Source organism: Mirounga angustirostris, unplaced genomic scaffold (assembly GCF_029215605.1).
Source record: "Mirounga angustirostris isolate CCGP_5_RB_7025 unplaced genomic scaffold, mMirAng1.0.hap1 SCAF_6, whole genome shotgun sequence".
NCBI classification, from domain to species: domain Eukaryota; kingdom Metazoa; phylum Chordata; class Mammalia; order Carnivora; family Phocidae; genus Mirounga; species Mirounga angustirostris.
Window position 1 is genome coordinate 89,041,305 of NW_026991714.1, and position 27,819 is coordinate 89,069,123.

General features: G+C 39.3%; 1 protein-coding gene across 4 annotated transcripts in view; it reads left to right on the top strand.

Moving 5' to 3' along the window:
• The window catches only part of BICC1 (BicC family RNA binding protein 1), a 286,419-nt gene that overhangs the window by 159,820 nt on the left and 98,780 nt on the right, over positions 1–27,819 (top strand). For all 4 annotated transcript variants that reach the window (XM_064594663.1, XM_064594665.1, XM_064594662.1 and 1 more), the window contains exon 3: positions 5,517–5,586. In XM_064594663.1, coding sequence (XP_064450733.1) covers positions 5,517–5,586 — 70 coding nt within the window. The remainder of the gene's footprint in view (positions 1–5,516; positions 5,587–27,819) is intronic.

Sequence of the window (27,819 nt, forward strand, 5' to 3'; positions counted from 1 at the left end):
CAACCCAGTCTGCTTAGTGACTTTATATCACTTGTGTCTACACCTAAGCTCTTGTTCAACTCAAAGACATGGCCTCTTTGAAAAGGAAAGTAAGCACTTAGGTCAGGGTTGTCTGGAAGCCCTGGGACATCTTTTTAAAACTATATGTAACTCATCTGTAAGCTTTCTAGCCACCTTTTTTTTTGCCTCTAGGAGAAATCCTAGCTTTATCTCTGACCTCCTTTAGCTGCTTTATTAATGAATAATCTAGAATAATGAGTTAAAATAAGTGTTTAAAATATTTAAGGCATGCTTTAATGTTTATAGAAAATTATTCAAAATTAGTAGTTTGTTCTTTGGGCTTTGGTTTTGTGAAGGTAGAAACAGGGCCATAATAAGATTTTTTTTAAAAAACCTAGGTTTTTTTTTTTTTTTTTAAGACGTAAGAGAGTCATTTTCTTCTCAGAGGTTTTGTGGCTTCTTTCATTTCAGCCACAGCTTCTGGACCTCACCTTTTCCAGCTCCCTTGTTTACCTTGATTTACTTCTCTATTTGTCTTGATGACCATTTAGGACATCTTTTTAAAAAATAGCTTGCTGGATACAGAGCTTCTGACTTGCTTAGTGCCCTGATTTCTGCTTCTGCACCCCATGATCTACATCCTCATCCCACTTCTACCAGGGCTCATGCTTCCGCCCCCTTTTCCAGTAATCCAACTTCAATCCTAGGGTTCCTGGACCATTGTCCACCCATACTCCCAGCAGAGAGCTATACTTACTCCTCCTCCTGATCATAGGACTGCTTCCACTCTACTACTCCATAACTGGTTGAGGCTAAAACCAACTATTAGTGTGCAGTATCTATGCTATAGGAACTGACTTGGAGTCATTGGAGGTGATGGTTTGAAAAGCTTCATTGAGAACTTCCTAAGGAGAATTTTGACTTCCTAAAAGTGAAATAAGTGTGGCCGCTTCCTATTTGTAGTTACTCTCCTGGTTTTCAGAGTTGATTTGTAGTGAACGATAGCCAAGCACAGGTACTGGATGGCTTTGGTTTGTGTCGTGTCTTCAAGGCTATATGAGCATGTCCATGTGCAGATCCATAGGTGGATGGAGAAGACCTGAGACACATTTGCTGTCCTTGATGTGTGAAGTGAAACTTGAAGCACCTCAGCCACACTGAATCACCCTCAGACCCTCTGGAGTACCTGCCCTCCCTCCTTCTAGACCTTTCTACATGTACTCCTCTTCTATCTGGGACACGTTCTCCACCTTTTCTCCAGCTAGCTGTTTCTCTTCCTTTAGGTTACACCATTAATAGGCATTTCCTTGACATAACTTTCCTTGACTACCCATGACTAGGCTAGGACTCCCTCTATACACTCTCATATTGCCCTGCCCCATTATGAAACTTGACACACAGTCCATAATGGTGGGTTAACCTGTCCTCTTCCTTGTTAGACCATGAGCTCCTGGAGGGAAGCACCATCTTATTTGCCATTGTAGCCCTAGTTTCCAGGACAGTGACTGACCAAAGGTAATCAATATGTAATTAACACAAGGATCAATGTTATCTAATAATCACTGTGGGCCATGCTCTGTGTTTGGAGTTTTCCACATGTTTTCTTATCAAAACCTCACAACAATTCTATGATTAGGTAGTATAATTCATTATACAGAGGATAAAAGCTGATAAAAGTAATTCATCCATCATAATAGCTAGAAAGTGGTACTTGACTCTAGAGCCACCTGCTCTTAATGACTAGATTATGTAAAATGATGAACAAATAAAGGGATGTCTGAGAAGCATCCAGTCGGAGCTCTGTATGGGGATTGCAGCCTAATGAATGACCTGTGTGGTTGGCATTGACTGGCCATGATATTCAGTGGAGTCACTTTTTTCTAATCATAGAGGAAGGTCAGCTATGGGTGCCAGATTCCAGGAACTAGTAATTCATTTTCTTTAGAAGGTTGGACATTTACTGTAGCTCGTATAACTTTGGAGATCATGTGATATGGAAGGTAAAACTCTGGTTTTAGATTAGGGATACTAAGCTTGGCATAGTCTCTCTTCCCCACACAGATGATGTCAATGTTAGGTAGGTTGAAAGTGAGCATTTCTGAGTCCCACCACTTCACTGCACAGTGGAAGCCCTGGACTGGTGGGACGCTTAGAGGAAGTGTGTATAAAGTAGCATTTGACTTGATGGCTATTATAAACTTTGAGGATATTTTCTCTGGCATATTATTTTCTATCATGGAGCATCTATTAGTGTTTAATAAAAAGATAATCAAATATATATGCAGGGTGATTTCTAGGAAGTTCTGCAAATGATTAAGATTTTAGAAAGTTATGTTTTGCCACCATATGTTGTCAAGGAAGCTTCTCTCTCATAGTAGTATAATTATGGCACCCTAATTTACTGGATTAAATGGCCAAATTATTTAATTCAGGGAAAGAAAAGTATATAGATTATATTCTTACTGCTTCCCCACCAACAGAATTATAGTAAGATCTCATTTTTCCATTTTATCTCTTTGGGTGTCTTAGCCAACTTAGAGGAAAATTCTGAATCAGTTTTTAGTCACTTTGAAGGTATATGTATGTCTAGTGGCTTGAAATTATAGGGTGACCAGCGAGAAGTCCCTCATATTGGGGCCTCCTGCCCTCATTCAGTGACTATGGAACTTATCCATAAATTTACTTTTAGTTGACTTTCAGGACTTTGTAGATTATATTTTGGAAAACTTTTACTAACTACCTCCCTTAACGTGACCTTTCAAGTTAGTGGCTGTGAACCATCTTTGTCAGCAGGTCCTGTGTAGGCACCCAGTCCTCTGTCAGCGGTTGGCTTCTTTGTGTGTGTCCCTGACTGGATTGTAAGCTTGTGGACACTAGGAATTGTGTCTTATTCATAGCTGTGGGTCCTAGAATTTGTGGTGCCTAGGTAGGCTCTTGAAAAATATTTATAGGACGTTAAAGGTGTTTGTCGTGCACAAATCTTAAAGCATATTTTCTTCTTCTTTTTTTTAAACATTTATTTGTTTATTTGACAGAGAGAGACACAGCGAGAGAGGGAACACAAGCAGGGGGAGTGGGAGAGGGAGAAGCAGGCTTACCGCCAAGCAGGGAGCCCGATGGGGGGCTCGATCCCAGGATCCCAGAATCATGACCTGAGCCAAAGGCAGACGCTTAATGACTGAGCCACCCAGGCGCCCCCTAAAGATACTTTCAAATATGTATATACATGTTTTAAAAAGAGGCCCTATGATCTGTATAGTTTGGTTGTTAAAAGTATGGTCTTTGCAAGCAGTCTGCTGTTTTTATCCCCGCTCTGCTGCTTCCTAGCTGTGTAAGGAATAGAGGTCTACTTCATCAGCATGCTATGAAGACTCATTTACCTAAATATATCCTGTGCTTGCAATGTACAGGGTAGAGAGCTTACTTTTGTTTTGCAGAGACAGATTATAAACAAGTAAACACAGAAAATAGGAGAATTTCAGATTGGGCAAGGGGTAGGAGGGAACTTAGTGAGATGGGAAGAATTTGAGTTGGGGTCATGCAGGAGTGGAAGGGACTGTGGCAGCTGGGCGAGTGAGCCTGGACACGGAGGCCCTGCAGGGAAGCCTGCTGGGCATGTTCCTGGGGAGCAGAGGAAGCTGAAGAAGATCATATTTATTGATTTTATTTTGAAATACGGATTTAGAGCTAACAATTTAATGGTGAAGACAACCAACAAGGACAGCATGGATGGGAGGAGAAGAAGAGGGCCCAAGTCTTACAGGGTTGGGCTGAACAAGTTCACCTACCTTCAGGGCCAGGCCAGTACCTTGACTTAGTGAGGACAGTGTGATCTCACTTGGGTTTTTCAGTCTTTAGTAGATACACAGGTGTAGAGAGGTATTTCTCTGAGAAAAATAGTAGTGCAAACACCATGATAAATGGCAAGTGAGTAATACAAATGTGATGGTAATGGCAAGTGGCTCTTGACCTCCGTGTGAGAGACCCAGTCGGGGTTGGGGGGCAGCCTGGAGACTCCTGGCCATCTGGTCCTCAGTGCCAGCCAAGTGTTGCCATGTGGGAATGTGGGCTCCAAGTGCTAAATCTGTCAAGTTTCCCAAAGAACCAGAAATCTTAATTTCTATGTGAAATTCCCAGAGTTAAAAATGTTGGCTCATGTTTTAAAAACCTTACGATGGGCAGACAAAATGCATCTGTGGGCTGCCAGTTTGAAACATCTGCTGAAAGTTCTTTTATGCTATGAAAAGGGGGATTGTGTGAAGTACGATGCATGTTAACATGTTAACTGTGTAGCCTTATGCCTAATACATAGCCAGTACTGAAGGGATAAAGGTACTTTTTAAATAATCGCACCATGTTTAGTTGTCTTCACCTTTAATTTGTTTAGTTAACTCTAAATCCATATTAAAAAACACATATCAGGGTGCCTGGGTGGCTCATTCGGTAAAGTGTCTGCCTTTGGCTCAGGTCATGGTCCCGGGGTCCTGGGATCGAGCCCTGCATCGGGCTTCCTGCTCAGCAGGGAGCCTGCTTCTCCCTTTGCCTGCTGCTCCCCCTGCCTGTGCTCTCTCTCTCCCTCTGACAAATAAGTAAATAAAATCTTAAAAAAAAATAAAATAAAATAAAAAGCAAATATTATCCTACTCTAAAGTGATTAATGTGTACTAGTTTTATTTGCCTATTAATTGTTTAGTTGTTTGCCCTGTCAATTTCTTTGATGAATTCTGTATTCATGGTACAAAGTAAACATTAATCTAGTCTTACTCATGTGATAAAAGTAGAGAAGAACAAAGGATGAACAGTTTTTGGTTACTCTTTCTTATTTACCATCTACCACTTTTGCTCGGTGGTGGTTGCTTCCCTCACTCCTTCTTGCTCCTTCACACTTTTGGGTCTCAGTCGCCCCGCCTGCATTAGTCGCGTGGAAGCGGAAAAGAACCGTGGCAAAGATGCCATTTTGCACCAGGCAAAGGATGACAGGAATGCAGCCTTACGACATGATGTCGTGTTTAGAGGTTTTTCATCAGTTTTAATGAAATACAAATGTGCCCAAAGCAAGTTATTAATTTTTTTCCCAGAAAAAAAGTCTTCATTTAGTATGGCCTAATCCACGTAGTTTTGTATTACAAGGATTATGTTTGGTGTGTCGCAATCTGTTGGCAATGGTCTTGGGGAATTTTATTCAGCACAAGCATCTCTGACAGTTTTGGCGTCAAGTGGGGTCAGTTACTTGTTCATGTACTTTTGGTCTTGTTGTCTCTATGTTAAAAACTCTGAAGCATAACGGAGAGGAACACTGGGAGTAACAAAATATACTTGAATATTTCTAATAGATTAAAGGCTTATAAAAACGAATCTCTGTTTTCAGCAAGTCTTTTTTTTTTTGCATTGTTTTAAAATGAGGTCATTTTATCAGCATGAGACTAAAGACTTGAAAATAATTTTTTTAGAAGAATCTTATCTAAATACAAGTTCTTAATTGAATCAATATTTTTCTCTCTTAATTTTTGTTACAGATCATGGAGGAAACAAATACGCAGATTGCTTGGCCATCAAAACTGAAGATCGGAGCCAAATCCAAGAAAGGTAAATCATGAGAGATGGAGAAATTGGTGGGTTTGATAATGGAGACTGGAATTACTGGAAGTTTGCCAGGGAGAAAATCAACCTTTATTCTTATCATGTATGTCCCCAAATATTTGTGAAATAGCAATATTTTGGGAGGTTTATCATAATTAAAAATTATGCCTTTTATCCAACAACCAAAAAAATTAGGTATTTTATTGTAATAGAAATGATATTATGGAAGATACCATAGCAAATTATGATTTCAGTGATGTCCTTTCATTTGATAGCCATGAGTCATGGTGACTCTCTGCATGTAACCACATGTTTTCAACACATAAACTCCCAGTGTTTATACTTTAGGCTTCTTCTTTTTGTACCACACGAATTTAATAGTTATTTTTTTCTCCCTCCAGTGTGTTAGAAACCTCAGGTTCCCTTTCTTGCACATTTATTCTCTTCATCTGTCAAACAGTAGTGAACCCAGTACATTTCTCTTTTAGGCTGAGTGTTTCCCTTGTGTGGCCTTTCTTCTGCTTTATTCTAGAACACACCATCCAATGCATGGATGGTCAGGAATGAAAGTATAGGCACCGTTAGTTTTTTTCCCAGATTACATAGTATTTTCAAGTGACCTGCCAGTATTTCTGGATGTTTTTTCAAAGTATAACTTTAGTCTCAACAAACTTTGTTGTGTATACTTCATTATAAGATACATGTAGTCATTAGAAGCTGATGAGAGATACTATCAAATAATTCAAAAACAATGGTTGTGCAAGCTGAACATTATCTGTTTTGGTCCAGCTTTTTTGTTGTTGCTCTTTAGTTTCATATTTGCTTTCCCTTCTCCCTATGACTTTATTGCTAAATGATATGAAACATTGAAAGATTTCTCTTTTTCTTTTCTTATTTTAGTTCAGATTGCCTTCTTTTAATCTCATTTTATTAGTTACTCATCACATGGAATGTAAATTATTTTACAGTTGTTGTGAGGACTAGCTGGACTTCAGTGTACTGGGGTTCCTACAGAAACTCTGCTCTTGTTACTTTCTCGTTTCTGATTGTGGTGGCAAGAAAGGAAAAGCCTGGGTGCTAAAGAGTCATAAGAGGACATGGTGAATTTCCAAGTGTGATTCTATAACTTCATACGTGCCTTCCATTTGACGAGTGCTATGGGATAGAGTCTTAATCTTCAGTGTGTTGAGATGATTTATACTCATTATGCTGAAGAAGAAATTACTCATTAGTGGGTTATCTTCCTATTTGGTTGTGGCCATTTAAAAATCCCTGGCCTACTACCTGAATAAATTGGAACTTGAACATAAATTGGATTCTTTTTCCCTATTGTCAGGTATTTTTACTTAAAGAATGAAATGAACTTCATTACTATCCTAATAAAAATGTAATTTGATCAGTTTCCAAGGAAACATGAATATTAAAATGATTCCAGATAATTTTGAATGGCTTATTCTCTTGCACTACCCATGCGAGGTTTTTTTTTTCCCCCACTATCATGAGAAACTGGGAATTGATTAATTTTTTTATTCAAAATGTGGTTACAGCTTTAGAGATTTTAGATAATATGGAGATAAATAGATGAGGTTAATGTTTTAAGTTAGTTTCCAGTCATTGACATACTTAACCCATTCACAGTGACCCATTCCACATTTTGATTATACATTTTGCTTTGAAAATAAAAATATTTCAGCAGTACATTTTGAGGGCATTTAGCACAATTTCCCCATGGTTAAAGTTAACCTTTGGAATTGTGCCTAAGAATTGATCCCTCCAGGCCTATGTTAACAGACATCATTTTATTTTTCCATTATTTATGAAGTGCTATGAGTGTACAGAGTATAGTATGATGAGCAGAATGTGCCAAAAGAGAGAGACTGAGCTCAAGGAAGGGAGAAAAAAATCAAAAATTTTCCTCAGAGGAATTTACGGTTCAGAATTTATTTGCGTTGCTCTTATTACTTAAACACACAGCTGCTGAATCAGTTCTTGGCTAACATCCCTGATACGTGTATTCCCATATCAATTTTAAAATGGTTAAATTCAGAGATGAAATTTGTTTGATTATAATTTGTACTAAGTAAAAATAAAATGAAAATGGCAGCAGGACCTTCAGAAGGTAATTCTTTCATTTGATGTGGATATCTGCCTCTAAGTTGTTGTATGGAAAGCAGTTGTTAGTCTTTATTTTAAACCTTCTTCATTCTAAACTAGCATTATTCAAGAGACCCAAGAATATAAATGTGTCTAGGGATTCGTGCCATGTTTGGATGGTTATTAAATTCTAAATTCCATGGTGATACGAAGATTTGGAATATACAGATAATCCCCAGACGATGCTAGTGATACAATATAGGCGTGGGTTTGTGTTGTATTTTACTCTCTAGACTTTTTTTTTTTTTTAAAGATTTATTTATTTATTTGACAGAGAGAGAGACAGCGAGAGAGGGAACACAAGCAGGGGGAGTGGGAGAGGGAGAAGCAGGCTTCCCGCGGAGCAGGGAGCTCGACGCGGGGCTCGATCCCAGGACCCCGGGATCATGACCTGAGCCGAAGGCAGACGCTTAACGACTGAGCCACCCAGGCGCCCTTATTTATTTATTTATTTATTTATTTATTTATTTATTTTAAAGATTTTTATTTATTTATTTGACAGAGAGAGACACAGTGAGAGAGAGAACACAAGAGAGGGAGAAGCAGGAGAGGGAGAAGCAGGCCTCCTGCCGAGCAGGGAGCCTGATGTGGGGCTCGATCCCAGGACCCTGGGATCATGACCTGAGCCGAAGGCAGACGCTTAACAACTGAGCCACCCAGGCGCCCCCTCTCTAGACTTTTGATCCTGTTGGTTGAATATATAAGCCTAGACATTTTTCGTGGCTGCTGTGACCCGTCTGCCCCCTTCTTTACCCTATCAGAGTTTAGTCCTATGCTTTATTTTTGAAGCTGCCAACCCTTTATCAGAGTGGCTGTGTGGCTGCTTTGGTTGAAGTGCTGGTAGGGAGCTGCCTGGTACAAAGGCAGAAAGCCAACGACCTGAATTTCCTGTCACTTAGAAAAATCAGATTCTTCTCTGGAGATTCTGGTTCAGTAGGTCTGCAGTGGGACTGGGAAATGTATACTCAACAAGTTCCTCTGGCGGCTTTTATGGTTAAGCTGAGTTTCGGAAACAAAAATCTTAACATCTGACTTGGAAATATCATGACTTGGGGCGCCTGGGTGGCTCAGTTGGTTAAGCGACTGCCTTCGGCTCAGGTCATGATCCTGGAGTCCCGGGATCGAGTCCCGCATCGGGCTCCCTGCTCGGCAGGGAGTCTGCTTCTCCCTCTGACCCTCCTCCCTCTCATGCCCTCTGTCTCTCATTCTCTCTCTCGCAAATAAATAAATAAAATCTTTAAAAAAAAAAAAATATCATGACTTAGTTACGAGGAGACCATGTGTTCAGAGGCAGTGGATGATGATTGCTGTTGAAAAACAGGCACAGGTCCTTCAACAGCCCCTTCTCCTGGATAATGTCCATCTTGGTTTCTAAAAACTGCACTTTTGTGGATTCATTAATTTTAAGTTTCTGTCATCTTTGCAGTCAGCATGAGCAAGCTTAGAGTGATAACTGTTGTTCTGTGTCTGTGTGAAATACAATTTTGGGTAAAAAGCCGTCTGGTAATTGTCCCTCTCTCTACCCCTTTCTTCCCTCTCTCTTCCTCTTTTACTCCTCCTCCACTCCTCTTTAACCATATAGAACACAGTGAAAAAATGTAATAGAAACATTTCCATTTAGTAAGCATGGCATTTTGGGAAAGAGCATGTTTTGTCATATAAAACTCAGGGACTATAGAATTTTTTAGAATTTACAGGTATTTGAAATTATTGGGAGGTTGAGTTCTCACTAGAGCCAGAAAGAACTGAGAATTTAAGATTCAATATAATGGACAATTAAGTAGGCAACTCTAGGGTTATTCTAATGGGGGGGGTCATGATTAAGAAAAATAAAGGAATATTTAGTATTTCTTGTGTATAACACGCATTTATATTGTGTGGAAGAAAATAAAATTCTTTCCAACTCTTAGATTCAGAATGCTAGAATATTCTGTCTTAAATAGAAGAACCAGAGGTTTATGTCCATGAAGATAGTACTTAAGGATTAAGATGTTTAATGCTGTAAAGCCTTACTAACAGAATAACTTTAGGCACTCATTAATTTTGAATATGCTATTCTGAATTACAGCCTGTTTTAAAGTAAATGCAGCTTCATTAAAGTACAGATAGCATTTTGAACAAGTTTGACTGTTTTGCTGAATAGAAGTCCTGCCAGACCTGCCTTAACAAATAGATAAAAGTGATTTGTAATGATAATTTATCACACTGGTATGATTATGCTGCGTGTGATGCTAAATGAGTTTGTTCTCTTAAATACGGTAAACATTTGTCTTACATTTTCTTTTTGCCCTTAATTTGCTCATCAGTCTCTTCTTAAACTGGCAAAGTTGTAAATGTGGGTGAAAATTGTTTAAAATTTTCATGCCAAATTCCAAATAAATGTGGTCAGCATTGTTGAAGCTTTATTGTCTTTTGCTCTGGGAAGGAGTTGTCTTACAGAATTTAAGTGATAGAAACTGTTCTCTCCAAGTGTTTCTTTTATGACAGACGATTCCGGATGCCCCAGGATAATCAGGAATGAAAGGTGTGGCTGAATTGCTTGATGTATCCTGGTTTGGAGGCAATTTGGCACCAAGTTTGGCCATTTTCTTCGTCCTGGAATAAACAAGAAGATCATTAAAATGAGGTTTTATTATTTTTGGTTGCATTCCATCAGAACAAGTGATATCTAATAGGAAATCTTAGCTTGAGAAAAACTGTCGACTGTTCACTTTATTTTTTCTGGAGGAAAATGTTTTGTGAAGTGTACTTATACTTTTTTGGGGTATTCACGTTGAACTGGTTGAGGCCTTTAACATAGTATTGTTCAAAGGGCAGAGAGCAGAGAAGAGGCATGGTACGGTGAGCTGTGTTACAGTGTTTCCAGTGGTGAGTTGTGACCTATTAGTGTCAGTGGTCATAACCAGTATGTAAAAAAATACAACTAGATTAGAATAGAAAACATTAGAGTGTAAGAGTATTGTTTTATGTCCTATGTCACTATTTACGTGTATATATGAACATATAAATATTACTAGGTCATGGTGTAAAATGAGTGACAAAGACAGGTTGGAGAGCAGGGTTCCAGATGGTCAGTTCCCCAAAGGGTAAAGAGTATATGTATTTGGTTCATCACTGTATCCTTAGCACTGTAACCAGTACGTAATTGGTACTCAGTAAATATTTGCAGATTTCCCGATACCTCAGCTCAACTCAGTCATGGTTGTAGTGAAACCACTGATATGGATGGAGATGTAAACCACTAAGGTGTGTTGTGTAGTAGAAAGATTTAAAATCATGTCCTTCACATGGGAGTGGCATTTACTATTATGAAAAATACTGACTAATGATGTCTTTCCTGGAGACCTTTTAAGTGACTGAATGTAAGACATGATTTGTGACACACCAGTGTGGCTAAAGCTCCTTTCAATATGGTTCTGAGTGGTGGAAGGAAGCGTAAGGGAAATGACCTCATCTCTGTCATTCATGGGACGCCTGAATGAGTGAAGCTCTCTGCCTTCCCTAGTAAGCTTGTAAACAAAACTTCACAAGATGCAGCCTCTTTCAGCCAGAGTTGTTGTGGCTGTTTTAATTAGTGTTTGGTTACATAATTGACAGATCACCAATAATACCGAATACCACTGTTTGTTGAGACTGAGCTGGGGCCACACACTATGCGGAATATTTTACATACATAATCTTATTTAATGATCAGAGCAACCTATGAATTTTGTGGTGATATTTTCAGTTTACAGGTAAACAAACTAAGCCACCTGAAGTAGAATAACTTGCCCAGGGTTTTACATTTAGTAAGCAGCAGACCCCAAACAAACTCAGGTCTATTTTCAGAGCCCCAAATCCACCTGGGTGAGATAGTACCTTTCTGAACACCTTTCCTTATTCCAGGGTGTTTTCAGATGTAGCCTTCAGTGGCCCTAGTACAGCTAATTACAGTCACTACTGGTAATCATCAGTTTCATAATGCCTCAGTCCGTGGGAATTACAGTGATTTGAAAGTAGGTTAAATTTAGCATATCCTTATTTTTTTAGATAACACCTCCTTTTTCAGGGGGAGTTAGATTTAAGAATTAAGAAAAACATGAAACCATACATAACTGTATACGTATTTAAAAAATGCCTGCTTCTGAATTTTAACTTTGTATTTCATATCTTCATGTGTTGTTTCCTTAGGAAGAGAGCTTTTGATTTGTCACTAAACTAAACAACTTCTAAGGTGGATTTAAAAGGAAAATAATCTCAGAATGTGTTATAAATTTTGCTTGCTTTTCTGCTTTTCAGTCTTTGAAAGCAGTTTCTTTGACCTGCTCAGGAGCCATTGTCTTTCTGCTGGGGAGAAAGATTTTGTATTTAACATATTTGTATATATTGTTAATGTGACTGATCATCAGTTGATGAATGCTAATTGGGAGCCAAGAGTAGGAATTCAGCCAAAGAACTTGATAACTTATATGCAGTGTACTAATAGTTACTCTGGTTAGAGAGAACATGGTCTAAGTAGGACCTCTCAGAGGAGGATGGAGATCCATGGTATTTCTAGTTTCTAAAGTTCCCAGTATAGTTAATAAAAAGCTTATAAAATTAGCGTGTATTTTAAATGTATAATTGGTCAGTACATCTCTTTCTACATGAATGACTACATTTGTAGATAGTGCCAAATATACAAATTTGAGACCCTTTCTGAATACCATGTGTACTCACAGACACAGACACACACGCATACACACAGTCTTACAGGTGAGGTGATTTGTGCTATGTGATACACTAGCAGGACTAAGGACCTTGAGCTTGTGTTCATTTCTTGAGCTCCACTTGGCTCCCCTGTCTTCCCTTCTGAAGCCCCCAAGGGTTGGCTTCCTTGTTCATCTAATAATTGCTGCAGGCTAGCTGCTCCTTCCAGTCTCTCCTCTCTCTCCTCTATCAGGGCCACAGAAGAAGATGGTTTTATTTTTTCAATTGTTCTCTAAGCCTGAAATAAGTAAACATATCTGCCAGTTTTGTTTTTTTTTTTAAAGAAAGATTTTCAATGAACTTAATCAGGAAACAAATTTAGAGTGGAATGGAGCAGTGAGAAAATAAATGGAAAAAGTGAAAGCATTAAGAGAGTGAGAAGACATGCCAGAGACGGGGAGAGAATATTTGCACAGGCCAGATCTGATAAAGGACTGTTACCCAGAATATACAAAGAATTCTTAAAACTCAACAATAAGGAAATGAAAAACCCAATCAAAAAATGGCCAAAAGACCTGAACAGACAGCATACCAGAGAAGATGTACAGATGGCAAATAAACATATGAAAAAATACTCAACATCATATGTTGTTAGGGAATTGCAAATTAAAACAATGTGATACTACTATGCATATTATCAGAATGGCCTAAATCCAAGACACTGACAACACCACATGCTGGTGAGGATGTGGAGCACCAGGAACTCTCATTCATGGCTGGTAGAAATGCAAAATGGTACAGCTACTTTGGAAGACAGTTTGGCAGTTTCTTATAAAACTAAACATATTCTTACTATACAATTCAGCAGTTGCACTCTTTGATATTTCCCTAAGTGAGTTGAAAACTTATGTTCACACAAAAATGTACACACGGATATTTATAGCAACTTTATTCATAGTCACCAAACTTGAAAGCAACCATGATGTCCTTCAGTAGGTGAGTGGATAAATAAACTGTGGTCCATCCAGACAAAAGAATATTACTCAGCACTAAAAAGATGAACTATCAAGCCATGAAAAGACATGGAGAAACCTTAAATGCATATTGCTAAGTGAAAGATACCAATGCTCCTACTGTATGATTCCAACTATATGGCATTCTGGAAAAGGCAAAACTATGGAGACAGTAAATATTAGTAGTTAGTGATCATTAGGGATTTGGGGGAAAGGAAGGATGAATAGGCAGAGCACAGAGGATTTTTTAGGGCAGTGAAATTATTCTGTGTGATCTAAAATGGTTCATATATGTCATTATAATAAAACCCTTAGAATGATTTTGATGTTGATGTGATGTTGATGGTAGGGAAGGTAGTACCCATGTGTGGGGAGGAGCATATATGGAAACTCTCTGTACTTTCCACTGCGTTCTGCTCTGAACCTGAAACTGCTCTAAAAATTAAAGTATATTTTACAAAACAGAGACCTAGATCCTGGGCACAACACTTTAATCAGCATTGTAAAGTGTATTACATGAAAAGATGATGTTATATGATCCCTAGTAACTCCTTAATGTGTAAGTTTCAAAGGACCATAAAATCTCTGAAGAACCAATAAAAAGTTTTGTGAAATTAAGAATGAAAGAAAGATGGTTCAACAGTGAATCACAGTCTGTTATTCCCCAAGAGGTGACTGGAGCCAAGATTGATTTTCCATCACTCGCCTGTCTCTGTGACCACTGCTTTTTATTTGGAAGAGCACCCTTTCTCTGTCTTCTAGTTTCCTGAGCAGATGCTTTTAAGTCCCTCTCCTTTAGTGAAGAAAGTGCCATCCCAGGCTTTTTCCCACTGGTAGTTCTTTCCTCTGTTAAATCCCGTGAGGAGGAAGGATGAAAATACTTCTTATTTACCTACCTTATAATAGGATTGTGGTAGGTGTGTTACCTGTGTTATCTCTTAATCTTCGTACTAACCCACATGAAAGACTATTATCATATACTTTATACACATTAGTGATGTGGAGAGATGATACAGCTTTTTCAAGGTCATAGAGTTCGAAGTGGTGGAATTAGAATATAAACTTTGATTTCAAAGATCAAGGTATTGGGGCGCCTGGGTGGCGCAGTCGGTTAAGCAGTTAAGCATCTCACTCTTGGTTTCCTCTCAGGTTGTAGTCCCAGGGTTCTGAGATTGAGCCCTGTGTTGGCCCTCTCTCTCTGCCCCTTCCCCCCCCCAAAATAAATAAATAAATCTTAAAAAAAAAAAATCAAGGTATTTTCCTCCAGTCCATAAGCATGCACATAGGTGCTAAATGAGAAGCGTTTGGTCACCAAAGGAATAGATATTCACCAACACATTCACTTAAGAAAACTCAGAATATGTTTCTTAATTATCTTTAAGAAGAAAGGCAATCCTAACTCCTTATCCACATTTAGAAGCTTATTGAATAATGCATCCAGTAAGCTTCTTCTTAATGCATCTTTTTAAAACTTTCAACCTAGATTTATTTTAATCATTTTTTTGTGCTTTTTTGCAGTATATTTCTTCCCTCTTCTCCTCTTTTGAAACCCATTAATGGTTTTACTGGAATTTATATACTTTTATCTGGAGTAGTGGTTATCAACCTAGCATAATTTTTTTAAAAGATTTTATTTATTTATTTGAGAGAGAGCATGAGCAGAGGAGAGGGGCAGAGGGAGAGGGAGAAGCAGACTCCCTGCTGAGCAGGGAGCCATCCCAGGACCCTGGGATCATGGCCTGAGCCGAAGGCAGACACTTAACTGAGTGAGCCACCCGGGAGCCCCAGCATGTTTTTTTTTTTTTTTTTTTTTTTTTTTTAAGATTTATTTATTTATTTGAAACAGAGAGAGAGCATGGGGGAGGGACAAAGGGAGAGGAAGACAGAGAATCTCAAGCTGACCTTGCTCAGTGCAGAGCCTGCGCGGGGCATAATCTCACAACCCTGAGATCATGACATGAGCTGAAATCAAGAGTTGGACGCTTAGCCAACTGAGCCACCCAGGCACCCCAACCTAGCATAATTTTATCCCCCAGCATACATTTAGCAAGGTCTAGAGATATTTCTGGTGCCACAACTGGGAGGTGGGGCTGCTGGCATCTGTTCGGTAGAGCCAGAGATGATGCTCAACATCCTACGATGCACCAGACAGCCCTCACAACAGGAGTTGTCTGGAGCAAAATGTCAGCGTGTAAGGTTGAGAAACACCAAGCTGGAAGAGCAGGCGTGATCACAAGAGACTGCTGTGTGCATAGCACTGGATTCTTGTTGGAACATTTCATGAAGCTAAGCGTATGTGTAACTGGCTCCCTTTCACAGCATTAGAGATTGGATAGTGACTCCTGAAGGACGAATGTACATATGTAACATAGGTGAGCGGACAGAATTCCAGCGAAAGATAACACATGGTAGGACGGCAGGTCTACCCATTTTAAAAGCCACTTGGCCATCAGTTTTTCATTATATAGTTTGTACCTCTTTAACTGCTTGTTTATTTTCTATGAGTGTTTCAGGCGCGGTCCCCAGTTGCGCCTTGTGGCTCCAGTGCTGGGAGATGGATCAGCTACCCTCCAGTTCCTGCTGCCTGGGTCTTTCATTCCTCTTTCTGGAATGTGTAGTTGTGATAACTGTGACAGTTTCTGAGGTTTGTGACCATATTTGAACACCATGGTGGTGCAGTTGCAAACAGAGCTAACTATGCTCAGGCATTTTTCACTGACTAAAGAAGATAATTTAAATCATAATGGCATCTTCATTTCTTCAGATTGCCTTTTTGTGCCATTAAAGCATGGTTTGAGGTTTATTATAACATTTTTATACAAACCTATTTTATACAAATATAGTAACAGACATTTTCATCAAAAGATATTAGATTTCAGGAATGAGGAGTTACATTCTCTTTATATCTTGTTGCCAGAAATTACTCTTTTTTATTTTTAAAGATTTTTATTTATTTGAGAGAGAGACAGACCATGAGCGGGGGAGGGACAGAGGCAGAGGGAGAAGCAGGGAGTCCGACAGGAACAGCGACAGCAGGGCTCGATCCCAGGACCCTGGGATCATGACCCAAGCTGAAGGCAGACACTTAACTGACTGAGCCACCCAGGCATCCCCAGAAATTACCCTTGAAGCAAAATAAGTCCTGCCTGAAATAAAAATAAAATGAGAACACAGCATATGTATGGTTTTGGTCTATGCAATTAGTGACTTATTATTACTTTATGAAAATGGGTTCATTTTATATACATAGACATTTCTGCAGTTGGATTTTTCCTCTTAAAAATTAATAAGAGAACACCTTCCGTATAAAGCACGTAAGTAATGTAAGAAATGCTATTGTGTATGTGTGGGTAAAGATACATCAATAATATATTTTGACAGATCTGTTTTGGTGGACACTGGGTTCTCTTTTCTTTTTTTTTCTACAGTGAATGTTAAATGTATTTGTCTACTTGTTTAAGCTTTTCTGTTGCAAGAATTCTTAAGCCATAGGTAATGAGCAACTTTAATATTTTTTACGGTTGCCACTTTGTCTTCCTAAATGACTGTTGAACTCCTACCAGGCAGGGACTGGATTCTGGAAAAGGAAGACTCTTCCTCCCATCTTTGTCAACATTGTGCTTTCCCATCCTCCGCCATCCTAAATAGTATAAAATACGGTGTCTCATGCACTCCCTTAATTAATAGGAAAGCTGAGCATTTTTCATCTGTTCATGGAACACTTATTTGTATTACTCTGTGGACTGTTTTTCTTCACCTTTTGTTGATTTATTTGTATCCTTTCCCTGTTCTAGTTAGTTGTTCATCTTTTTTTCTAATGAATTGTTTTTTCTACTCTGAAGTTTAAGATTGCTAATGCTTCTAATTGTAGTATCCAAACCCCTCATTTCTTACCATTAACATTTATTTATAAGTAATTTGTGGATCATTTCAATTTCAAACTAGAAAGAAATGAATTGACCTTAAATAGTGGTAATGTATTAATTTTTGAAGGACTGTAGAAAAGTGTGCATTAAATTTTAGGGCATTGGATTTATAAAGTAAACTATTTAAATATTAGATCTTCAACATTAACAGTATAGAAATTTTATATGCACATAGACATATATATGTGTATGTATGTGTGTATGTTTATTGGCAAGGGATGAGAAATATTTAAAACTTCAGTGACTCTTATATAATGTTATAAGTTGTTTGGCTTTATTTCCATGATTTGGGCTTTTGTTTTTGTATATTAGTAGGAAAAGTTTCTGAAAATTTTTCCAATCTCTCATAGTCAAGGGAAGGACACTTAAATACATTATTTTGGATCGACTTGTATTCTGTTTCTACACTGTCTCTGAAATTTCCAGAGTGGGATCCTTAAATAAGAGTATTTATGTTTTGGAATAATTTACTTCCTTTTCAACACTCAGCTTACTTAAGAGAACAAAAACCATTTTGCATTGCCGTATTTCAGAAGTACCCTTTTCCTTTCTTTGTGTGATCCAAGCTCTTTCTCAAATCTGACATAGCACCAGGGAGTCCTGATTTATTTCACTTAGCTTGGAGGTACATGTGAATTTAGGAAAGTGAGGGAGAAGAAAGGAAAGAGGACTTTCAGCCACCAAAGATAAACATATTTGAAATCAAGCAGTATGTCCCTATTTCCTTTGCTTTCACCATCAAATGCATGTATTCTAATCTAACCCTCTTGGGTTTTCTCCTTAGGTCAGTGCCTAATACATTTTTACATCATAGGTTTTATAACATTCTCTCTTTCCACACCTGAAAAATGTAATATCTACATAGTCTAAGTTTGAAAATTCATTAAATTCCATTGCAAAATATTTTTTAGTTTTGAGTGAAGTTTGTTTCATCGACATTGTGTTATGTTCTGTTTCCCAAGCCCTGTGCCATCTCACACCTTTATATATGGTGTGTCTGCTGCAGAAGGGCATCCTCATCCTCCACCCTTCTTTTTCTAGGTGATCAACTCCTAGTCATTCTTCTACATCCATTGCAGATGACATGTCTTCCTGGAAAACTTCACCCACCCTCCAGATGGAGTTTAATACTCTGTTCCATGCACTAACTCAGTACCTTATCCATACTTAGGTTTTGGCACTTTTTGTGCTTGTGTTGTGTCAGCCTAGACATTTGCCTTTCCTTCTGGATTGTGAGCTCATGGACCCGTGTCCAAGGCCAAGATGTCTTACTCCCTTCTGTGTGCATGGTGCCTGCCAGGAAGGTGGAGTTATACATTATAAGTTAAAGTTTACATTATCATTTAAGTTTAGAATAAATTTGAAATTAATTCAACAATGATTTAAGTCTTTCTGGTATCTTTTGAATAACTTTTTGAGAAAGTGAAAAATGGCTCTGGCAGCTAGGCCACAGTATTCCCAATTGAACATAAATACCTCTCACAGAATATAAATAATCACACAAGGCTACTCCTTGAGTATGTATGGAGCAAGACAGAGACAAAGACACTGTGCAACCACAGAAGTAATAAAACACCCTTCTCTTGTGACTGACATGAGTGATCGTTGCTGCTTTATCAACGATGACTCCAACTCAGCTTTAGTCCTCTGCCTTCTAGATTAAATTTGCCAGGATAATGAATTGCCCCCACTTCCGCCAGCTTCCATTCCAGATCTGGCTTCTACTTTCCTAGGCCCTCAGAACAAATCTGAATTCTGTAGTGAGCGTCTTGTAATTTCCTTTAGTGAACTCTTCCTCTTGCTACAGCTAAAGAAAGCTTGCTTTATTTACTACAAATGTGTTCCTGGTGGTATTTGGCTAGTGGGCACTCTGGTGAGTGTTGGAGGAACTTAAGAAAGAAGCATGGACCTCAGTCTCTGCCCCTTGGATACTTAAGAGTTTGACCAGGGCTTCCTGCTCCACTCCCTTTAAACATTTTTTTTTTTTTAAATGGCATTGTTTGCCATCAGGACTAGAATAGTTCAGAGGAGGAGGAAGAGAGTGCAATCCACAGCCAAAGAAACTCTTCAGGAGTTGGTAGTTCCTAGTGTGGATCACAAAATGATGGGTAGGGGTGGGGCATTCTGTATAGGAAAGGCTCAAAGCTGAGAGGGATCACTGTTTGCTGGAGGAAGGGAATAGGCTGCTTGATGAAAGGGAGAGATGGAAGAGTTGGTGACTAGTAAGGTTGGACCGGTGGGGCAGGTCCATGAGGACCATGACCTCATGAGAACTCATCAATGTGTGACAGTGGAGGCTGGGGTAGGGGTGGTCACAGGAGATGACTGATAGCCATTGTAGGAATGGGATAAAGACTGGAAGATGAGTATAGTAGATCATATTTGATGACACTGGGATCAAGGAGACTTCTTAAAAGGTGAATCAGCAGAACATGGTGGTTTGACAAAAGCAAGGAGTTGGTTGCTATAGCAGATGCTGTTGATGTGCTTTTAGCCCAGCCCTGAGTTTCCCTGTGGTGGGCATTTCCCATTCACACGGACAGCTTCCCATGTTAGGTGCTGGGTGCCTGAGCTCCCCTTCCAGAGCACTTTGTTCAGCACTGAGGGAGCTTACTCTTCTGGTTCAGAGCAGCCTGGAAGTGCTGGTGCTGGTTCCAGCAAGTGAACTCTCCCAGGGGCAGCCTTCAGCCAGTGAAGGACTGGAATCAGAAAACAAATGTCCATTTTCCCCGTCTGTCTGTGGGACAGGTCTGAGGTACGTTATTCATGTCTCCTTAGAATATCCCAGGGGAATTGAGTCCCAGCAGTGCCTGCTCTGTCCCACTCCCTTCATTGGCTTTCCTCTCTCTTCAGTAATATTTTCCTTACTCTCTGATGCTCCCTGGGATCACCTCCTGAATAAACTATCTCAGGTAACACACACAAACCCAAGTCCTTGTCTCAGTGTCTTTTGCAGGGAAACCCAAACTAATATAGGTATCCTGGATGATTGGGATAATCATTATGCTGTGACAAATGGAGTTGGTATACTTTCCATTGTTAATTAATGACACTGTTGTTTAGTGAAAAGCTGACTCATCCCAAGTGTATTTTATATGCCAGTGCAGAAGTATGGCAAAAATGATTTAAGAGTTCACGGCTCATTTTGAGGAAAAAATAATGCTCCAGACCATCTGCAAAAGTATTAAAATGATCCCAAATGGAGCATAGGTACTTGAAGCAGTTTCCAGGCACATCAAATTGTTGTCAACAAAAAGAAAAATATATACCAAGGGGAGAAGCAAGAAGAGAGAAAAGTCTGAGAAGCCATGATTTTGGCAGGTTAGGGAAAAGAATGTCAGTGGGCGAGCAAGGCAGGAGCCCTGAGCTCCCCCCTCTGGGTATGATCCAGGTGGTTTAGGGATCCCAGGCCCTTGGCAGCTACACTCTGATTCCTGCGTGGTTAGGAAGCATTGATTATTGATCACAGGAGAAAGGACCTAGCCATGGGATCATTTCTGTCCACTTGTACTCTCCTGAAGCTCATGGTGAGTGATTTGAGCCAAGTTAGGAAAAATATTTCCGTTACTAACAATATAGTTGATATGTGTGCTCTGTGGGGATTCTGAAATATTTACTTGACAGTAATAAGCATTAGAATTTCATTCTTTTCCTATTTTTCCTCATGATCACATTAGCATCTAAATATTTTGGAAGTCAGCACTGGATGGAGTTTTATAGATAAATGGCATGAAAATTGCTTATAACTAAAGGAAGCCGTGTATCCATCTGGTTTCCATGAATAATCATACCTGCGTTCTTCAGAGTTTGGAACTGATCCCTGACTGAAAAGATGCCCACACGGGTGGTCCTGTCCATTACGTTCTCTGAGAAATGAATCCTTGGCTTTCCTGAGTCTCGTATTCTGTGTGAAACTTTATTCTAGAAGGAAAGGGATAGCGTTTATTGTTGTTTTTTTTTTTTCTCCTAAAATCTATTAGAGACTCTTAATTCTATTGAAACAAGTTTAAATCATGGTCACGTTAGTGGCCTTTGAGAGAAGCAGCAGAATCTAGAAAGGAACAGGCAGCAACTAATATTTAGGGGTGCCTTTCTGTGAAAGAAAATGTTAATAGATGGAGTGGTTGCTTGACACAATCGTGAAATGAGTTTACTGTTTCATTTTTCTTTTTCTTTTCCATAAGAATAATAGTTACTTGAATGAATTAGGCTGAGAATATATAGAAATGAAATTGACACTAGAGAAAATAGGGCAGAGCTGAGGATGGAGCTATCTCTAGCAGGGGTAGGTCCAGGCTTCAGTAGGTGTTGGGGCTTGGTTAATTAGCCTTGTACTGTTGACCTCACTTTGTGAGTCTTTCCACTGACACTGGGCTCATTTTAACAAAATAGCCTATTTCAATTTCTGGTTTCTATAGTCCCCATTAGACTCCACCAGATACAGTCATGGATTTAAAGACTGGGGTCACTGATTCTGCCAGGTACATGTTCAGTAGAATTCTTGGCTTATATTGTATGTTCTCAATAAAATATGCATTAAACTGGTTCGAATGTATATTCCTGAATTTGGTGAGAAGGAAGAGAAAAGAGTAATGATTATGATAGATTTAAGGTAAAGGGGAGAAAATTGAGTGTAACTTTATTTTTGTCTGTTTGGTAAGGGGGTGACTTGGAGACTTGAAGAACCTAGGAAAGGTTCAGGACAGCTTCTTATGGAAAATGCAATAGATATGAATAAAAAAACTTGCCAAACCAAATTAGTATCCAGCTAAGGCTGCATAATATAACTTTGCAGTCAGATTTCTTAGGACAGTTACATGTTTTTTTTCCAGTTCTTTGCTCAGCAGTGGAAAACATAGGGGGACCTGTGGTGGAAGATGGTAATATGGGTAGGACAGAAAGCCAGTGAGGGGGGTATTTTAGGGTGTTTGATGAGAGGGCAAAATGGATGACCTTGGAGTGTGATGGTGCAGGGAAATTTGAAGCCAGCAGGGAAGCTGGAGAGAGGCAGGGAACTGGGAATCATAGTAACCTAGAGAACTTGTAGGATTGAGGGTATTCAAGAGTTGCATTGGTAGAAGGTTGTAGCCACAGAAGTAGCTGTCAAGAAGTCTTAAAAGTGGAATAGTCAGGATTATAGTGAGGTCCATTTCATGGCTGGGTTTGTGGGTTATTAATGTATAACCAGTTTTACAATTTAGTAATTCTCAGCACCTTTAGGATGGCTTAGCAAAATTAGATTGGATTCTTTAAACAAGCAATAAGAAACTTACCAATGAATTAAAACCAAGTAAGATGGAAACAGTTAGTGTCAATATGACTCTAGTTTACTAAATTCTATGATTTTAAAGCTGATAAGCCAAGCTAATATTCCTTTAGTAATTGACTTTCATGTATGGAAGAATGACTTATGTAACAGCGAGCTAATGCCTTTGCTAGCCAGTTTTAAAATGTTACATGTGCAAACACCTCATAACTTATGCATGTTTTCCAGTGAGAATTACATCATAGGTCGAAAGAAAACAAATGCATCCATGGTTCTTAAATGTTACATAAGCTAGCAACTTCATAACTTCCTAGTTACATAATCTGAAGTCATTATATAATCTCATGACTCCTTACAAGGGGAAAAAAGTTATATTTCACATAGAAATTCAGTGATTGGATAAAGAACAAGAGTGTGTGTGTGTGCACACACGCGCGCGCATGTGTAATTTTGCAAATACACAAATACTTAAGTACTAGTTAGAATTGCTCTGGCATCTCTCTGGCTGCTTCCCTTACAGCATCCCAGTGAACATGGAGGTCTCCTTTCATTTCCAGAACACAGGGAATGTTCTCCGCCCCGTCAGCCTTTCCTTCTATTCCTGGCCTTTGACTCTGCCTGAGTAGCCATTTATGTTCATCCTCTTAATTGGTTGCTTGAAGAGGCAGAGTCTGTTGGTAGTTTCTGAGACGTGTAGGGTTTGGCTTTCTCAAACTGGCAGTCCCCACAAAATGTCTGTCCTTAGCCATGGCTGCCTCTATCCTGATGAGGCAGACAGGGTGCCTTCAAGTTTTTGATTCTTCTTGTACCTCCAATTGCTCATCATGAGATCCAGCCTCCCTTATTGAGAAAGACGTTCAAGAGATGAGGGCAGATCAGAGTCTCTGAGGATCTTGTTGCCAGACCTGACTGTGTCTCTTCCTTTACTGCCTAGCATCTCATTTGAACTCAGATACCTGTCTGATGCAGGGGTAAGCTGACATACACTAGCTCCCTTTGAAATTACAAGTACAGTTGGCTCAAAACCTTCCCCATTTGCAGTGCAAATTGGAGTCCTCAATAGCAATTTGGTGGGGGTGGGTTTTGGGAGACTTTCATCTAGTCATTTCTACCTTATTTAAAGTCTGGGATGGGACACCTGGGTGGCTCAGTCAGTTAGGCGTCCAACTCTTGATTTCGGCTCAGGTCATGATCTCAGGGTTGTGAGATCGAGCCCTGTGTTGGGCTCTGTGCTCAGTGTGGAGTCTGCTTGAAAGTCTCTCTCTCTGCCCCTCCCCCATCCACACACACTCAAGCTTCCTCTCTCTTTCTCATTCTTTCTCTCTCAAAATAAAATCTTAAAAAAAAAAAAAAAAGTGTGGCTTAATTTTCTGTCCTGTGCCTGTTACTATGTATTAAAGACAAGGGCACAGACTTTTCTTTTGGATTTTCTTCTTGCAAATGCCAACCATACAGGACATGTGCATTTGTGACAGACTTTTTTTTTTTATAAAGATTTTATTTATTTAGTTGAGAGAGAGTGTGCCAGTGAGAGAGCAGAAGCAGAAGGAGCAGCAGAGGGAGAGGGAGAAGCAGGCTCCCCATTGATCAGGGAGTTTGATGCGGGGCTCGATCCTTAGGACCCTGGGACTATGACGTGAGCCGAAGGCAGTCGCTTAATGGACTGAGCCACCCAGGCGCCCCATTTGTGGTAGACTTAAATGTGTGGGGCAGCAGGAGATTTTGCTTAGCCTGCTCTTTCTTTCTGAGACTTTCCTCTTTCTGGCAGCCTCCTCCCTACTGCAGTCCCCTGACTCCAGGCTCTGCCCAAGTGTAATTCAGCAAACATTTAAAAACATCAGATTATCTCTCTACCTTCATTTTGTTTCAGGTCCCCATTTGGGCTTCTTTGAAGTATGGCTCCTCTATTCTAGATCCTGGCTTGTGAAGTTATTTTCTCCCTCATTAGCCAGTCTTTAAGAGGAGCGAGGTGGAAATGTATTTTACCACTGGTAGGAGCACTTCATATAAGAAGGCAGAAAAGGGCTACTTCTGGAATTAAGTAACATGTGTTTTTGTTTGTGTGTTTGCTTGTTTTGCCTTTACAAATCCACCTGATTCTTGAATCTTTCAGATTATGGACCTGTGGGTCCCTGTCTGATCCAAGGTGCTTCCCTGGCAGTCTCAGGTCTGCCAGCCTGGATGGCTGGTCTTGATGCTGTAAATGTGGCACTGTCTGAGGAGACATTCTCTATAGGCTCTTGGTTTCCCAGAAATATGCTTTTAGGGAAAAGTTAGCAAAAAAAAATGTTATACTGAAAGTTACTGAACACTTGTTTTTATTATCGTTTTTATTGATGTTTCTTTCTTTTTTTTTTTTTAAGATTTTATTTATTTATTTGAGAGAGAATGAGAGAGAGAGCATGAGAGGGGTGAGGGTCAGAGGGAGAAGCAGACTCCCAGCTGAGCAGGGAGCCCGATGCGGGACTCGATCCCGGGACTCCAGGATCATGACCTGAGCCGAAGGCAGTCGCCCAACCAACTGAGCCACCCAGGCGCCCTATTGATGTTTCTTAACAATGTTGTGGGGAATGGTTACACACTCAATGCATTAAAAAATGCCCTTTATAAATAGGGATGCCAAGACCAACTTTGTTAGTGCTGTTTCTACTTTAAAAATTTACTTTAAATTTATCAAATTTAATTATTTAAAAAATTTCTACTGTTTTCTCATACCCACAAAGGATTAGGATCTGCTTCTTGGGTAATACAATTTTCATTAGACTGAAAATTTTCTAGTTTGAACAACTCTTCTCTTCCCTTTAAAATTCAGTCTTTGGAGCCATTTAAATGGGAAGAATTAGAAGCAAAATGAGATCAGATGACAAGCATGTCTATTTTCACCCAGATGAGATTATATTAATGGTTTAGTATTTTAATCTTTTCAATAATATTAATAATAAAGTAAAAATAGCAAGAACCACTGTCACTGATTGAACACCTACCAAGTCAGGTATTGGATTATGTGAGTTTTATAATTTATCTCGCTCTCACAAATAACAATTCTGTGGGGTGAGCATCTCATCTCAGCTGCAGAAACAGAGGCTCAGAGAACTCTATATGGTTACATAACGTCAGGTTCCCTGACTGGGATTTGCATCTGCACTTCATTCATCCTTTTCACAGTGCTTAGAATTTCTAGATTAGAACCCTGGACCTGACGTTGTGTGCTCAGACAACACATGCATATGCTGAGCACTTAAATAGTTAAATCTTTTTGACTTAGCAGATAATGTTTTATTACATGTCATATGCACATTTGTAGCCCCCATCCATCCTGTGTCTATACACTGAAAAGAAACTGATTGTATTTTCTTTGGAACAATTGGAATTGGCCTCCCTCCTGCCTTTTTTTTTTTGGTCATCATCATTTTAGGAATATACATTACCAGGGAATGTTCTACAGTTGCCTCTTCAGGTTGAAGAACTCAATTGATGGTAAATATCTTTTCATCTGTGTACAGAGGAACAAGTTTACCCCAGGGAAAATCAGATCTTCAGGCTGTTGTTATGTAAAATGAAACTTTTTCCTCCTAGAATTTGGCAGAGTTGAGTCTAGGAGGAAAAGAGTATGTGTGTGGGTGGGAGATGGAGGAAATGTGAAGAAGTTAACTGAGAATTGTAAGCAATTGATTAAAAAAACAAGTGTAAATGCTAATCTTACAGAGCTTTACAACTGTATCTAACGTTAATGTTGGCCTTTAAAAGATGATAGAATTTCGTATTCTTTTCATTATAAAACTCCATTGAATTTTACTGAGAGAAAATGGAATTTTCCATGGGATAGTAACAATATTATAAACATGATTAAAATGCTAAATTTCAGCTGTATTTTATGCATTTACTTCTTGAAGAAGCTGAATGCATTAAGTATACAAAGTCTAACCAGAAAGATGGTTAAAGTGGTTTTCATACTTTAGAATTACAAGAGGATTCATAGCAAAGTTTTATTAAAAAGTAGATCCTTTTTTGTACTGAAAATATACTCCTTAGAAACTGGATTTAGGGGCGCCTGGGTGGCTCAGTCGTTAAGCGTCTGCCTTGGGCTCAGGTCATGATCCCAGGGTCCTGGGATCGAGCCCCGCATTGGGCTCCCTGCTGGGCAGGAAGCCTGCTTCTCCCTTCCCCACTCCTCCCGCTTGTGTTCCCTCTCTTGCTGTCTCTCTCTGTTAAATAAATAAATAAAATGTTTTTAAAAAAAGAAACTGGATTTATATTTATTTAGCAGCACATCTGAATGGTATCATTTAACAGCTTCTTAATCAACTAACAAACTATTAATGTATAGGGAGATTAGTTGGACAATCATTAGTTAAAATAAGCATAACCTTTAATTCTCAATTTATGAATCACTGAAAATAAGACTTTGTGAAACAGTCACCAGCCCTTAAAGCAGTGCCTTGTGCAGAGTAGGTGTTCAAAATGTTTTGTGAGAGCATGTGTGAATGGATGGGAACATCTGTGATTGATGGCTGGATCAATGAGTTGATGTGTGGAATCCAAAAGCTTAACACCTTCTTTTGCTGCCAGTACAATTATTCCTCTTCTCTTCCCTGCCTCCTTACTCTGGTATATTTAGATTCATGCTCAGAGAACATGCTGGCTTAAAACTAGTATAATCATCCCAGGCACAAAATCCAGATAAATTTTGGTGGAGATTTATGTTATGGGGGGTGGTGTTGGTAGAATAGCCTGAATTTCACCTGGACTCGCCTCAGCTCCCTGGACAGTCTGATGCCATGGGATCTAGCTTGTTACTATGGCTTGTTGCCCATGTAGCATTAGTGTTATTCTCTTGGTGACCTGCGTACCCACCTTTTGAGATTCAGTTAAAGCTAAATAAGTCAAAATGGCTAATTGGCCACTGAGGTTGATGCAGGGTCAGTCATTCTGGCTTTGTGAATACGTGTCTGGCTGGCCTTGATTGTCCTGAAAGACTTTTTTCCTGCCATAAAGATCTTTCACTGTAGTACAGGTAATGGTTAAGAGCCTGATGTCTTGATCCAGTACTGCATACATTGGACTCTTGGCTTAGTTATTGATCGGCGATGGGCAGTGGGCTCACTGTAAGCCTCTAGATTTCTCATCTGCAAAATGGGAATTCAAGTAGTAGTTACTTCTTGGGGGATTTGTATTGATGTCTACCTTAGATAGGAGAAGCTATGCTTCCATC